Raw genomic sequence first — 16,497 nt, 5'->3', positions numbered from 1 at the left:
GCGCACCTTTGGCACGAATCACACTTTTGGACATAGTCTATGCAATCTTTTTTCATTGTTGGCCAGAAGTACCCTTGTCTCAATATTTTCTTTGAGAGACTGGGTCCTCCCGTATGATCTCCGCAGAACCCTTCATGGACCTCTAGCATGATTTGTCTAGCTTCAGGGTCCGATACACACCTTAAATAAGGCATGCTGAGTCCTCTTCGGTAGAGAATTTGATCCATCATTACTTAACGATGAGCCTGATACTGAATCTTCCGAGACAAAGGCTCCTTCTTGGGGCAACTCACCTTTCGTTATGTATTTTATGATGGGGACCATCCAGCTGGGTTCTTGCCCAACCGTTAGCGTGGTCTCTTTTATTTTGATGCTTGGCTCTGCCAAACGTTCCACTGGTACTACCCCTAGCTCTTCGATTTCGCTATCCGAGGCTAACTTAGCCAGACAGTCCGCGTGAGCGTTCTTTTCCCAGGGGATTCTTTCTATTTTGTAGTCCGTGAACTCGTGGAGCAGCTCCCGGACTATTGTTACGTACGCGGCCATTCGCTCGCCGCGTGTTTAGTATTCTCCGGATACCTGGTTTACGACCAGTTGGGAATCACTATAGACTTCCACTCTTTTGGCTCCTACAGCTTTCGCTAATTTCAGTCCTGCTATTAGGGCTTCGTATTCGGCCTCATTGTTTGAAGCTGCGAAGTCAAACCGTAGAGCCGCCTGGAGTCGCAGTCCGGTTGGTGATATCATAGCCACTCCTGCTCCAGAACCGTTTTCATTGGAGGCTCCGTCTACGAATACTCTCCATGTGGGGATTGGCGGTACCGGTGTATTCGCGGTTGCCTCGGCTTCGTTGCATTCAGTAATGAAGTCCGCCAAGGCTTGGCCTTTTATAGAAATTCGGGGCATGTAGTGCAAGTCGAATTGACTTAGCTCCATTGCCCACTTGAGGAGCCTTCCGAACGCTTCAGGTTTTTGGAGGACTTGCCGGAGCAGGTGATTGGTCAGAATTTTGATCGGATGTGCTTGGAAGTATGGCCTCAACTTCCTTGACGCCATCAGGAGGCAAAACACCAGTTTTTCAATGACTGGGTATCTTGTTTCGGCCCCTATCATGCGCTTGCTGACATAGTACACGGGATGCTGAGTTTTCTCTTCTTCCCGGACTAGGGCAGCGCTGACCGCGTGTTCGGAGACAGCCAAATAAAGAAATAGGTCTTCTCCGAGGACGGGCTTTGATAAGATAGGAGGCTTGGCCATGTGCTCTTTTAGCTTTTTGAATGCCTCCTCGCACTCGTCCGACCATTCGAACTTTTGGCACTTCTTTAGCACGTTGAAGAAGGGTATGCATTTGTCCGTGGACCGTGAGATGAAGCGGCTTAAAGCAGCTACCTTTCCAGTCAGGCTCTGCACATCTTTATGCTTTTTGGGGGATGGCATGCTCAGGAGAGCCTGGATTTTTTCCGGATTTTCCTCAATCCCCCTTTGACTGACGATGAGGCCCAGGAACTTTCCTGATTTGACCCCAAAGGTGCATTTCTTTGGGTTGAGCTTCATGCCGTATCTTCGGACCACTTCGAAGCATTCTTCTAAGTCGCTTGCATGGCTGTTGCATGCTTTGGATTTGACGAGCATGTCGTCTACATAAACCTCCATGTTTCGCCCTAGGAGGCCTTTAAACATCCGGTTAACCATTCTTTGATAGGTTGCTCCGGCGTTTTTCAGTCCGAAGGGCATGACTAAGTAACAGTATACCCCCTTATCGGTCCTGAAGCTAGTGCACTCCTGGTCTGCCGTATGCATTTTTATTTGATTGTACCCAGCATAGGCGTCCATGAAGGATAGCAGTTTGAATCTAGAAGTGGCATCTACCATCTGGTCGATCCTGGGTAGCGGGAAGCAGTCCTTCGGACAAGCTTTGTTTAGATCGGTGAAATCTATACAAACTCGCCAAGTTTCGTTTGGCTTGGGCACCAGGACCGGATTGGCTAGCCACTCCGGATAGTATACGTCGCGGATCATGCCGTTGGTCAAAAGCTTGTCCACCTCTTTCTCCAGAGCTTCGGCTTTCACCGGGTCGAGCGGGCGTCGCTTTTGCTAGACGGGGGGTATGTCCGAATTGACGTTGAGTACGTGGGTGATGACATGAGGGCTTATGCCAGTCATGTCTTCTTGGCGCCATGCAAAGATGTCGATGGCGCCCTTCAGTGTTTTTATTATTTTTTCTTTTTCCTCCGGATCTAGGTTCTTCCCTAGCCGGAGTACTTTGGTGGAGTCGAGGTCGCACACTGATACTTCTTCGACGTCCTCCATTGGTTTCACAATTCTTTCAGACCCCACACGGGGGTCCAACTCATCCTCTTCAGCCACTTCTGGCTCAGCTGACTCCCGGACCATTAGCACAGGCAGGTGGGTTGCGACATTGTAACATTGTCTTGATTCCCCCTGGTTTCCCCTCACAGTTCCGATTCCGGCCTCTCGGGTAGGGAACTTTAGGCACAGGTGCCGAATCGATGTGACTGCGCCAAAGTCCACCAAGGCCGGTCGGCCGAGGATCGCGTTGTAGGCTGTCGGACAGTCCACCACTACGAAAGTGCAGTATTTGAATGTGCTCTGGGGGGTGTCCGGGCACAAGGTGACTGGGACCTTACTTTTCCCATTGGGATAAGTGTCGTCCCATTAAACCCTGTGAGCTGGGACCCACTGGGTGAGAGGTCCCGGTCCGTCAAGCCCATCGCGGTGAAGGCTTCTTTGAAGAGTAGGTTCATGGAACTCCCATTGTCAATTAAGACTCTGGCCACCACTTTATTCGCGATGGGGGTCTCTATGACCAATGGGTCATGATGAGGGAAGCGCACCGTCTTGGCGTCTTCTTCCGTGAACGTGATGGGTTGGTCCATCAGTCGGGGCCTTTGAGCTGGGAGTTGAGTAACCTCCCACACCTCATTGTGTTTTGCGGCCCCTGCGTATCGCTTAAGCTCCTTGCGAGTAGTTCCTCCGATATGGGGACCTCCGGAGATCATGGCTACCCTCCCATTAGGCCGGGGCGGCAGACCGGGGATATGCTGGGCGTTGCCTGCGGGAGCAGCTGGAGCCAATGCCCCTGCTATACCCCTCGGTGTTCCCTGAGGCATACCCGCAGTCGCCTGGCCCGGATTGAGGTGGGGCAACCTATTTTTGATCCACTCGTAGAGGTGGCCTAATCGGATTAGATTTTCAATCTCGTCCTTGAGATTTTTACATTCATTGGTGCTGTGACCAATGTCGTTGTGGTACTCGCATCTTTTGCTCGGATCTCTCTGGGAGCTATCTCTGTACAACGGTTTTGGTCTCCGGTAGTGTGTATTTTGCCTAGTAGCAAAGTACACACGCTCTTGGGAGTCCAACAACTCCGTGTATTGAGTATACTGGGGGGTGTACCCCCTTTTCTGGCGCTTCTCTCCCGTCCGGGTGCTGCCCTTGGAGGATCTTTTACTCCTCGAACCCTGGGAAGGGCCTGCCAGACTAGCAGCCGGAGCAGAGTGTGAAGGAGCTTGTCCATTCACTCCGGACGGGTTGCCAAAATGGGATGATGCTGGTGGCAAAGCTTGCCCCTGGCTATATCCGGGGGTAGCAGAGAATTGTATGCCACTTGCTTGTGGAGTGGCGGTCGGGGCAGTACCCGAGGGCGATACTCCGGGCATGTACCCTGCTATCCCAGTGGGATAGTATCCTCCGTAAGCCACGATTTGGGCTTCTTCGAGGTTGATATATTTTTGGACTCTCTTCTGGAAGTCCTGAAGGCTCGCAGCTCCTTCTTGCTGCAGTTCATTCCAGAAAGGAGTCCCAGTGCAGATGCCTGGTTGGAGAAGTGCAAGCTGTTGTCCGTCGTCAACTTTCTTGGTTTTCGAGGCTTCCTCTCGGAACCTCTTTATATAATTCTTCAAGGTCTCGGTGGGCAGTTGCTTGATATTAGTCAAGGCACTGACCTCCAGATTGACCTTTCTTACAGCGACAAACTGTCTCCGGAAGTCGGTCTGTAGCTTGTTCCAACAGCCCACGGATCCCGGTTCCAGTTTTTTGAAACATTCCTCCGCGGACCCACTTAGGGTAAGTGGGAAGCACAGACATTTGGCGTCATTGCTGACCCTCATGACCGTCATGACACGGTTGAACCGTGACAAGTGATCGCTAGGGTCGGAGTTCCCGGTATAAGCTGCCATTTCGGGCATCTTGAAGTTCTTAGGGAGCTCCGCCTCTAAGATGTGCTTAGCACAGGGCTCCCGATCCTCGCTGTTTGAGTCAGAGTCATCTCTTTTCTGTCTCCGGGAGACTCGGGCGATGTCTTTTCGAAGTATGGCGAGTTCCGCCATAATTCCTTCATTTAACGTACCCGTGGAGACCGCGGGTCTGTATCTTTTTTGGTCAAGGTGATCTCAGAGATCACCTTGGTTCCCGTTGATTTGATTCCTCAGATCAACGGGAGGACACCTCTGTCTCTTCTCCCTCTACCCCCGGGTTCTTGGTGCACGGAAACGCTTTTTCGGTCCCCTCGATCCTGAGGGCCAAAGCTCCCTTTTTGAGGCTTGCCCCTCTGCGGACCTTTCCCTTTAGGGAAATCTGAGCGGACCTTTCGCGGATCCTGCACCTTTTTCTTTCGCCCTGGGGTAGAAGTTGGGTTTTTTGTTTGGTTCCCTTCAGCAGGGTATCTTATAGGGCTAGGCTCCCTAGATTTCTGCTGTTGGGAACTAGGCGAAGACGTCGCTGGCTCCTTGTCAAGTCCAGCGGTCATTGCCTTGGGGTGCACGTGAATGTCAGCTGCCTCCATGGCTTTTTGCGTGGCCAGCATCACTTCTTGCATTTTTTGGTTTTGCACTTTCTGAGCTTCGATCTCGGCTTCGTGATCGATAGCTTTTTGTCTGAGAAGCACCAGTTCTGAGTAACTACCTTCGTCATAGGCATACTCGTCGAGGTTTCCCTCGTAGTCATCATCGGGGATTATTTCTTCTTCCTCGGACCCCTCTGTTGCTCTTGAGGCTACGTCTTCCTCATTCGGGTCTTGAGCATCTTCAAGAGGGCGAGGCTGACGAGTACTTCTAGTCTCCACCATGTTTGTGAAGTCAAGTGATTGTTTACAGTGGCTTTTTTCAGCTCTCAATGAAAGCACCAAAATGTTGACCGAGATTTTCGGCAACTAATAAAATATTATAAAATTACCGAGCTGTAAGAAAGTGAGAGAAGGATTTTTACGTGGTTGGGGCGTTAATGAGCCTTAGTCCACGAGTCTTTGTTATTTATGGATGTATTTAATACAGAGAGTATACTTGGGAGAATTTCACCCTTATAAATACAGAGAATGTTCTTGGTGAGTATTTACTCTACTTGCTCATATGCAGCCTAAGATTCTCGATCCCATTTAATGAGCTTTGAGGGGGTATTTATAGTGTTTTTGGTGGGATAATCCCTAGAATTGTCCTTACAAGGGTATCTGTAAGTATCCATAAAGTTGGGTATTCCCAATGAATATACCATGGGTAATGCATGGTCAAATCCCTAGGTGCTGTAGGGTTTTTATGTGGAATGTCCTTTTTGTCTTTTGATTGACGTGACTCTTCACAGTGTAGCCGTCGCTAGACTTAAATGATCATTACTGTGGCGCTGCTGGTTGGAGGTTGTGCCGTCAGACTTTATTGCGTGTAGCAGTCCCAACACGCTTCCTCCCATGCGGCATTTAATGCGACTTGATTGCTCAGGAGAAACCTGACACCTCACGGAGATGCCTTAGCATTATATGGGCTTCTGGGAGCATATCGAGCTCCATGTGCCTTCTCCGGGACCTACGTCCTGGACGTTACCTTATGGCATAAAGACTTAGCAAATATTGTGAATTGCTTGATCCACGTGTCCCTGTCTGATTGGTCCACGTATATTGGGCAAAATTAGGGGCAACAATATGTATAATATAACAACTAGTAGAAGAATTATACCAACCTCGATTAAAGTAGTTTTTTGTTAGGATTTATAAATCACTTAAGAAATATATAAATCACAGATCTAAATATATTCCTAAAAGTGCTTTAATATAGAAAATCCTAAATCATAAATTTATGTAACCTTTGCTAAATTAAAGAAGAAGGTGACAAAAGATGAGTGGAAGCACTAACCTAAAGCTATTATTGGAGATTGCAGAGAAGGTTTCGATCTTCCAAAAATACACTATTTTATGGGGTACATTAGTAGCCACAACCTGCCATTACATATAAGATAAACTAATTACCACCTAGGCATAATTTTTTCAATCAAATTAGAAACTGAAATACGATTGTGGCTTCCAGAAGAGAAAATAATATATTTCAACAAATCAATAAACAACTTGATTTGGAAAGTAAAATCTACAACTAAATGTTCAATTTTAGTAGACCTTATCATGCTACAACACCCATCTAAATAATTTTGTTCTCACAAATCAAATGCAATCATTCCCACCACTTTTTTCTTCAAAATAGCTTAATCCATAATATTAGAAGATAAAGAAACTCTAACAATATGAATTCGAACCAACCTGAGCACTTCATTTTTAATCCATAATAGCAGAAATTAAGCACTAAAAGAAATTCAATACCAAGAACACCAAGCTATGATTGTCCGCTTTTAATAATTCATACTTTTACTATGAATATATATTTATATATTCATACAGAGAAAGAGAGAGAAAGAAATATATATACATTGCGAGGAAGAGATGAATTAACAAAAAGTAACAAAGTATCGTTCACGGTGAAGAGAAAAACTAGAGGTGGTAACAACGACGACATCGATGGATCGGCGGTGCGAAGGCGACGACTACACCAGATTAAGCAACGAAGATCGAGTGGGCTACGATTTTTGAAATAAGAGGGCAAAGGGGAGGGAGATTGAGTGGAGAGGGAGAGAGATCTAACAGAGAGGGAGATCGAGTGGAGAGGGCGAAGGGGAGCGAGAATGGGTCTCAGGTTGCTGGTGGCGGTGGTTTGGTGCGTCGCTGGCTTGCTACTCATGGTTCGATGATCGAAGAGGTGAAGGGGAGAAATCTTTGATGTGCTAGGGTTCAAAACTTAATGAAGACAAAATGATAATTTCATTTGTCAAAAGAGGGTTTAACAAAAATTAAAATATTTTGCTTCAGTGGATAACACTTGCTAATATTTTAGTTTCGGTTTCTAACTGAAGCAAAAACAATTAGTGTCCCTTTTTAACCGAAGCAAAATGTAAAGAAATCTTTTAAAATTTTCAATTTTTTTCCTCGATTTCTCTTTTAGTGTCAGTCAGAGAGTTAACCGACGCTAATTGAGTCTTCTTAGCTTCGGTTACCATTTGAAGCATAAAATCACTGACTATTTATTGCATCAGTCAACTATTTTTGTGTGACGCGTTAATCGACACAAATTAGACATTTTGTAGAAGTGTCATAATTTATTCTGATATCACCTACTTTTAGAACCCATCAAATTTATTATAGTCCCATTACTTTTTATAAGAATTTCGACATAGTAACAAATCTCAAATAGACGTTTCCCATTTTAAAACCCTGCCAAAACACATAAAAAATATTCTGATAATATCCAGTACAATTTTCATAATAATTATATCAGTAAAATAGACGCAGCCACGCCGAAGCTCCGGCGACTAACAACGGTGGCACCACCACCTCACACTGTTTTTGGGATATTTGAGCTATTGGTTTTAATGCTTATGACAAGTGGAGATAGAGTATGGAAGTCATCTTTTCTTGAAGGGGTCTGAAGTTGCTCAGATCTAAGCCGAGACATCTCGACTCCGACGAGTTATTCCATAATGATGAAGGGCGAGGGAATTAAGCTCGAGGACCTTGGGAGTTGGTGGTTTCAAGGCTCGTGGAGTTCAGTCGTGGCCTCCGTTTACCCCTTTTTTGAACGACATCGGCTCGTCGTGGCTACACCGAGAAGGAGATAGGAACGGAGAGAGAGAGAATGACATCGAGAAAGAGAGAGGTGTTTGGGGGTTCTCGACGGGCTCATGGATATTTGGTGTTTGGAGTGGCTCATCGGGATGACTGAGAAGAACCACCTAGGTTCTGGGTTCTCCGACGGCGCGCGAGGATGTAGCAAGATAAAGAGAGGGTATTAGGAGAGGGAGTGAGAAGAGAAGAGTTTAGGGTATACTATATTCTTCTATACTATTTTTTAATTTTTTTAATTGCTGAAACTTTATTTATTTATTTATTTTTGTTGTACTCTTTAAGTGTCGAATTATAACCGAGACTAAAACCGACACTTATACTCAATTTTTATGTATATTTTTTTTTTGTCTCGATTATACTTTTAGTATCGGTCTACTAACCAATACTTAAAGTTATTATATGTGTCAATTATAAACTAAGACCATAAAATTTGGGTGGTTTTTAGAGTCGTTTTTTAAAAGAAAAAATGTCTCTCGAACCGACACCAAAAGTCTATTATTTAGTTGTGGTAGCTACATAAATTGTAAGATGAAAAAATATGTCCTTATAAAAACTCTGCACATGGTTGAGCTAATGCATGACACACCATTCTGAAAGTCAATATATTTTTTTAAAAAAAAGAAAAAAATGGCACTATATACTCCTCATTTGTTAAAAGAAAATAAACTAAAATAAACTATAATCAATGTAATGATGAAGAAATCTTGTACATATATTATTAAGAAAGAAAAATGAAAAGCAGGGATCTTATTTATTTATTAGTTGCGGTACACTGAGAGGACACTCGTACGTCAATCATATACATCAAACTTAGATATTGGTAGTTGACTATACTATTTTGACAATATATAATAAACTATATTTATATGATAATTAAGAAGAAAAGGACATAGTCCTCTCCTCGTGTAAGAAAATATATTAAAAGCTAGAGTGGAAGAGTTTGAATAAACAAAGATTTGACAAAAGTCTTCATTATTCCTCCGGCATGGGTGTAACCGTCTCCATCTTTGTAAACAGCATCGATCACTCGTCCGAGATTGACCACGCGCACGAGGACAGACATGGGCACATCTCTTGGCTCCATGCACTCCTCATTCATTTCTTTCCATGCATCTAAAACTTGTTTCTTCAATTCTTTGCACGCTTCTTCTTCTCTTACATTATATTGCTTCATATAACATTCCACGCTAGAGTCCACGTGTCCTCTATCTTGCTCAAACTAAAAACACAAAAGGTTTATTTCTTTATTTAGTTATTAATAAAATTTAAATAAAAATATTAATAATAATTTAAATTATTTAACGGATATATATATAAGATTATTGGATTTAAAATTAAAACTTATAGTTATATATACCTTGTGGCTGACCACATCATCCATGAGTCTGCAAACTACTGCTGATGCTGTTACAATCTTAGGAGAGTTCATAAGCCAATGAAAGACCTCAGCTGAGACTTCTTCTCCCATTCCTAGGAATGACGTGGCAGTGAGCATGTAGTACGTGGATGACACCAGTGCAACCTCCATATATTCCTGTAACGTTGGTGTGTACTTTTTATGAAACCATTGAGCTTCCACGTAGTAGGATTGAGCTAGCTTCTTCATCTGCGTAAATTAATATTAATTACCTGTTAGATAATATAATACATATAAAGAGAAATAACTTTTATCCATTATCGCTAACCAATCACAAGACGACACGCCTTGAAGTTGCTAGACACCACTGGATGCCTCATTTGAGAAATGCTAAAGGCATGCATAATGCCTAGCACACTTATGAAATGTAATATTATTATTATTGCAATTTAATATACTTATTTTAATTTAATAAAAATTATATAAAACCACTAAAAAATTATAAGACGTCCTTTTGGTATCCCATAACAATACTCTTATTATTTTTAATATTTAAAATTTACTTTTCCAACCTCTATAAATAAGACTTGTAGTTAGTACTTAATTTTTAAGCCAACTATTTCATTATTTTATTTTTACTTTAAACTTATATTTAATATTATAAAAATATATGTTTATATATATAAGTTATATGATCTAGACAAAATATTTATATATATATAAGCTCCTCTCTATGCATGCAGCCTCAACTTTAATCACGGGACCTGCCGCTGTGTATATAGATTACTTACTGTCTCCTTTGCATAGGGCATCCGATAAGTTCTGCCTTGCATGGCCAACTCCTCCTCAATTTCATCGTATAATTTTAACAGTGCCTCGTAACAATATTTCATGTAATCAGGGAGTTGATCACTGCAGCTTATATCCCACCTGAACAGTATAATATATATATGATTACTAAAACAATTGATTGATATTAATTAAAATTAGTTATATATATGTTCAAAATTAATGATGATATATGTATATCTCTAATTATTAATTTGTATTAATAATTACTTTTCTATTGCGTCTGTGAAGAGTTCCAGTTCTTCTAAAGTTCCATAAACATCATAAATGTCATCAATCATTGTTGTCACACCAATTACTTTGGTCAATATAACCCTAGCAGCACTGTACTTTGGCTCAAAGTATACTCCCACAGGCCAAATATAACCCTCGACTAGTCTGTCACGTGCGAAAGGTAGCTTCGATGCAAAGTCCAAGTCTTTCCACCACCTGCTTAATGTTAATCATAATAATAATATGTATAGTATTATTAAATTAATATTGTAATGTCAAACATCAATAGTCCTCTAAATAAATTATTAACGTTTAAAATAAAGAAGGATTGAATATGTATATAAATATATATAATTACTTTGAAATTTCATGAAGTTCCTTCTGGTGCAACTTTTGGAGAACGTTGAAGTCCAATTTAGCAAAGCGAAGCAAAAGATGACTGTGGTTAGGGTCGTGATGATAGAGAGAAATAAAGCGTTGAATTTCTACTCTTGGCAAGCCCTTCAAGATGGGCTGTCTTAAGGCATGGTTGACTTGTGCCGCAAGAAATAATGAGCACTGGGATTTCTCCTTAGAGGCCTCCACCAAATGAGTTGTGGTGAAAACTACTGCTTCTTCAAGTATAGGCTCTCCATGGATTCTCATATGTGAAGCTTCATACAAGCTTAGCATTCCTTCAACATCACTACTAACACTATCGTCCAGTTTTCCTTCTTTGTTTGTAAACTTCTCAAATATATCTGATCCACGTATATAAGCCAACATATATCAACAAAAGGCACATGCACTAGGAATTAGTAGTATATATATGTACTCAATAGTCGATCAATACGTACCACTTGATATGTTGTATCCTTGTTGTCTAAGCAATCGAAACCAAAGGGAGACCGTATGAAGGGTACTATTATCCAATTCAGTGTGAGGATTGATTTTCTTCATTTCTCCCAAAATGTCACTGATTTCGCTCTCAAAATGATAAGCGACTCCTAACCGTTGGATTGTATCAATTAACTGTAGCTTTTGGGAAGAATTAATGCTGGGGGCAGCAGTTAGCATCCCTCTCACTTCCTCTTTTAGTTTTTCAACTTCTTGCTTTGTATTATCATCAACTTCCTGATGGACATAGAATAATAATACAACCATATAAAATAAAATATTATTATACGTAACCCATGCATGCATAATATATATATATACATAATTGTTTTATATTTATATTAATATAATAAAAAAGTTTAGAGCTAAAATAAACATATATATAAATAAATAAATATATCCAACCAATGATTGATGGGTATATTTGAGAAAGTGATCTCCCCAGATACTAGGATGAAAATTGGCCGATCGACGAATAGTATCGGAACCAGTACTCCCATTTTTCTGGGATGATGAATTAGCATGAATGTTCGATGAAACCAAAGCAGCCATTTTGAAATCACGATTTGGTGATATATATGTATATAAACGATCACTATATAATTATATAAATTACGAGATGGAGTTAGCTTTAATTGATGGAAAACTCGTTTCATGTGCTCAGCTATTTATAGTGTATTTTGATTTGAAAATTTCAAATTAATCAACAGTACTTAATAAGAGTTAGTCAAGAGTAAGAAGCTTTATCATTTACTTTTCTTCTGTTCTAATTGTAATAGTTCATCCATGTGCATATTTTTATGACTGTACGTACGTATATTGCAATGTAGCAGCCAATATAGAATTATGCTTAATTTTCTTTTCTTATTTTTTGAACAATTTTTTTTCTATGCTTTGAAATTGTATGATTATAGAATTGTATTTTCAAGCTAATCCTTTTTTCAAGCTAATCTGAAAAATTAACAAATTGAAAACTCCTCTTTAATTACTTCATCAAATAATAAAAAATAATAAAAAAAAAAAAACTTGTTATAAAATATTATGTATAATAGGGATAATTGCGGTAAAAGTCCCCAAAAATTAAGGGTTGATGGAGATTATTCCCAAACCTCAAAAATTGGCGGTAATAGTCCCCAAGGTCACATTTTCTGTGAGTCCGTTGGTCCCTAAGATAACTGTCCGTTTATTAATTTTTAAAATGCCACGTCTTGAAGTATTACTGGTCCAAATTATAATTTTAATAAAAAAAATTTAAAATAATATAAAAAAACTAAAAATAATATTTTCAAATCATAAAATAACTTGTTTTTTTTTCTTTTTTCTGCTTCTTCACACGAAACCCCACCCACCCACCTGATTTTCCTTCTTCTTCTTCTTCAAACCATAACTTTCTTCTTCTTCTTCTTCTTCTCACCTTCTCACTGCCCAGAAACCACCCCCAAAACCTATCAACCAACAATCCACACCCAAAAACAATCGATTCCCAGAACAAAAAGAGAAAAAAAACTAAGAAACATGGTGGATTGTTGCGGCCGAGAAACAACTCCCACCTCAAAAACTGCACCACGCGCACCTCGACCCTTTGCCTTCTCTCTCACATTCGTCTTCTTCAATCTACTTACCTCCATAGTGACCATGGCCAAAAATTGATGGAAAAACCAGGAGCTTCCGATGAGAGGGCTTGAACAATGGAGATAATTCTGATGAGAGGGCTTGAACAATCAGGAGATTCAGCCAAGAGCTTGAACGACGACCACAATTTCAATTCTTTTCCGGAATCGATTCACTCAGGCAAGTCAAAACTACAATTGAAGTCTTGCCTGCCCATTGATGATTTTTTAGTTTTTATTGATTTGGTTTGGTTGTATTTTTTTTTTTTTTTGAGTTTTAGTATGACTTTTACAGTGTTTTTGTCTATTGGGATTTTTGTGTATAATCTGAGTAGCTGTTATATTTCTTGGAAATATTTTACGAGGATCTAGATTTACTAACAAGTATGTTTCATTAACATCCTAATATGAATTCTAAAACAATGAAATAAACACATAAGGGTTTAAGAAAACCTTACAATATTAGGTGCAGCGGAATATAATGACTACTTTCGTTCAGGTCTCTAGCCCTTGATTCCTTTCTGTAGAAGAGCATCACCAAAATCTGAACCTGGATCTCTTTCTCTCCTTCCTTTGATGCTGATTCTCCTTCTTGTTGTTTGGAATCTCCTACAGTCTTACACACTATGATTGAGATACCACTTGATGTGTGTGGGCACTCACTCATTCACTCAAGGTTCGAAAAATTGAAGAGGAAAAGAGAAGAAGAAGTGGCGGCTAGGGTAAATAGAAAGAGGCTCAGTTTTCATCTGACAAAGTTAACAAAGTTAAGTGTGAATGAGAGCCATCACTATCTATTTATAGGTAACCACCTAGGTTTAGGTTAGAATTATTTGGCATTAAAATAATAGAAAAATAAATAGTAAAATCACACTAAGTGACCGGCCCTAGAATGGATAATGGGCCCACTTTGCAATTTTGTCATTTTGTCATTTTTCCATCCCATCTCAAAAACGTCAATTTTCCAATTTAACCATTTAAATGCTGATTCTAATTATTTAATAACTAAAAATTAATTATTAAATAATATTGTCATTTAATATATTTATTAATTAGACATATAAAGTCTCTTAATTAATAAATAAATCTAGAATCTCTTTTCTTTACAATTTTGCCCTTGCTTAGTGAAAATTCATAAACTAGACATAGTCTAACTTTAGAATTATAATTGATTAATCAAAATCAATTAACTGAGTCTTACAAGCAGTATGGTCTCAACTAGTATGGGGACCATGAGTCTATATATCCGAGCTTCCAATAAGCAGATCAAGAATTTATATCTTAAATTCACTGACTTATTAACTCTTCGTTGAATCCACGCATAGAACTTAGAATTGCACTCTCAGTATATAGAACGCTCTATATGTTCCACCATATAGACACGTCATTAGTTATCCATTGTTATAATCCTAATTTGATCAATGATCCACTATATAGACGATCTACACTGTAAAGGGATTAGATTATAGTGCTGACAACTATTATTAACAAATTCATATGTTCTGGACTTAAATAGAATTCATACATTATATACATATAATCATGAAATAAATCATGTGAACCATGCAACATTAAATGTTATTTCTGATCTTTATTAATAAGTAAATCTGATTATATTGAAATGAGTTTTATTTAAAGGCATAAAACCCAACAAACTCCCACTTGCACTAATATAAAATAAAATGTGCATTTCAAATAATAATCTCAACACCTTGATATACAAATCAAGTGTAGTAGTAGTATACTCCTCGTAACAGGATCTGACAGGTTGAATTCAACACAACCTTTTCTCCACCATTACTCTTCCTTAATCACAAAATCCTTGATATTGTGAAATTCCTCTCTATATGTCTACTCTCTTGGGATACTGGATTCTATACTTTTGGCAACTACTTTTTGGTTAATCAGGAAATAACACTAGTAATTAAGACAAGTTGGAACGGTGCCACAAATGTATAGAACTTTCCTTAGACTGAATAAGTACCTTTCCTGCAACTTTAACACTCAGTCTCTCTCTGGTAGACCTAGAGACTTCAGATAGGTTCTTACACTTCTCCAAAATCACTACTCCACCCCCAGAGTAATCACCATCTTATCAGGAGATTTTCTAGTACAAAGGCAAGTCTCGAAATCTGATGTGGTGTAGTCTAAGAGTTTTAAACACACCCTTATCGACTAACATATAGTTCCTCTTCTTAATCTTAAGATTTACTTGATTTTCTTCCAATGTTCCTCTCCTGAATTAATCTGATACCTACTCATTAATCCCACTCAACAGCAAGTGTCTGGTCTAAGGCATACTAAAGCATATCTGAGACCTCTCACTGTTGATATAAGAAATTCTTTCATGGCTTTATCTTTTCTGGAATAGTTGAGATTTTTCCTTAGATAAATAAAATCTATGCCTAGAAGTTGAGAAGCTTCTATAGATTGCCATTAGAAAGAAAATGCTGTTGGGTTTTATGCCCTAAATAAAACTCTTTACAATCTGATTAGTTATCAATATAAGAAATTTGAAGTGATTGATGTTTGCATGAATTCTACATGCTAATGGTTTAATATGTTTAATATGTTTATTACATTCATACACACAAAATCGCTAAATTCGTATCATATGTTTATTCACAATTACAGTATCGTCAACACAGTGGAATGTGATTGTGATCATATGAATCAAAAGTTTTGGTCCCTGTTTCATCAGTGTTATTGGATTTACACTAATGTGATAATCAGCGATGATGTGTACTTACACTTGGAGTAAGTGTTATGTTCTTTCCAGGACATTAGTAAAGTATACTAGTTTCGAATGTATGGAGTATACATTGGACTGGACCGATATTGCAACTAAGTTAAGATATTACAAACTTACCGTTATACATATCTTTCCAAGTCAATATCAGTAGTTGATCTTAAGATTAAAAGAATCTAAATCCTGATATGCTTGGGCTCAACTCAGGAGTGCTATTCATGTTCTTAGATTTATTAGTTAAGCCTACTTTCGGGTCAGGGTGATACGTATATTTTGGGAACATGATAGTATGATTGAGTGGGAGTGCTGAACATAAATATGGAATCTATAGCTTCTACTGGTGTATAGAAGCCAAGTGATGATTCCCTTCGAGCTTAGCAAATAGAAGTAAATGGATGAGCTCTTGTTTAACTGACTAATTATTAGATCACTAAACACCATTTTCAGGTAGCTAAGTGTTTTAAGGGGCAAAATACATTGAGGGGTGAGAACGGTAAAGAAATCCCATCTCGATGTAAATCATCTATATAGAGGATCTTTAAATCACAATAAGATTATAACAATGGTTAAATGAGATAGTATATTGGTATCGTGAAACATACAATATGCTCTATATAAGTCTGAGAGTGCAATTCTAAGTTCTAAGAGTGGATTCAACGAAGAATTAATAAGTAGGAATTTACTTGGTAAATTTGGTTCACTTATTGGAAGCTCAGCATATAGATCCATGGTCCCCATTCTAGTTAAGAACATTCTGCTTGTAAGACTCATTAATTGATTCGTGATTGATCAATTATAATTCTAAAGTTAGACTATGTCTAATTTTATGAATTTTCACTAAGCAGGGGTGAAATTGTAAGGAAAAGAGTTTTCTGGGTTTATTTATTTA

The 16,497-nt window shown here is 39.2% G+C and overlaps 1 protein-coding gene across 1 annotated transcript; it reads right to left on the bottom strand.

Annotated features, from left to right (window-relative positions):
• Nucleotides 1–8,478: 8,478 nt before the first annotated feature.
• Nucleotides 8,479–11,867, bottom strand: LOC115707304 ((-)-germacrene D synthase-like). The gene is made up of 7 exons (XM_030635217.2): nucleotides 11,655–11,867; nucleotides 11,210–11,486; nucleotides 10,732–11,113; nucleotides 10,371–10,589; nucleotides 10,103–10,241; nucleotides 9,312–9,560; nucleotides 8,479–9,173 (listed from the first exon to the last, which is right to left on the bottom strand). Exons 1-7 carry the CDS (start codon nucleotides 11,799–11,801, stop codon nucleotides 8,880–8,882), a joined length of 1,707 nt encoding a protein of 568 aa, XP_030491077.2. The 5' UTR covers nucleotides 11,802–11,867; the 3' UTR covers nucleotides 8,479–8,879.
• Between the last annotated feature and the right edge of the window lie 4,630 nt (nucleotides 11,868–16,497).

This window comes from Cannabis sativa, chromosome 1 (assembly GCF_029168945.1).
Source record: "Cannabis sativa cultivar Pink pepper isolate KNU-18-1 chromosome 1, ASM2916894v1, whole genome shotgun sequence".
Lineage (NCBI taxonomy): Eukaryota > Viridiplantae > Streptophyta > Magnoliopsida > Rosales > Cannabaceae > Cannabis > Cannabis sativa.
The sequence above is the reverse complement of the archived record's forward strand: the minus strand, read 5'-3'. Positions and strand labels throughout refer to the sequence as shown.

Excerpts from the sequence above, each read along its gene's own strand:
- LOC115707304 (XM_030635217.2), bottom strand. The coding sequence starts at position 11,801 with ATGGCTGCTTTGGTTTCATCGAACATTCATGCTAATTCATCATCCCAG. Across the intron at positions 11,114-11,209 it reads AGGATACAACATATCAAGTG|ATATATTTGAGAAGTTTACA; the intron begins GTACGTATTGAT and ends TACGTGGATCAG. Across the intron at positions 9,561-10,102 it reads TGCCCTATGCAAAGGAGACA|ATGAAGAAGCTAGCTCAATC; the intron begins GTAAGTAATCTA and ends TAATTTACGCAG.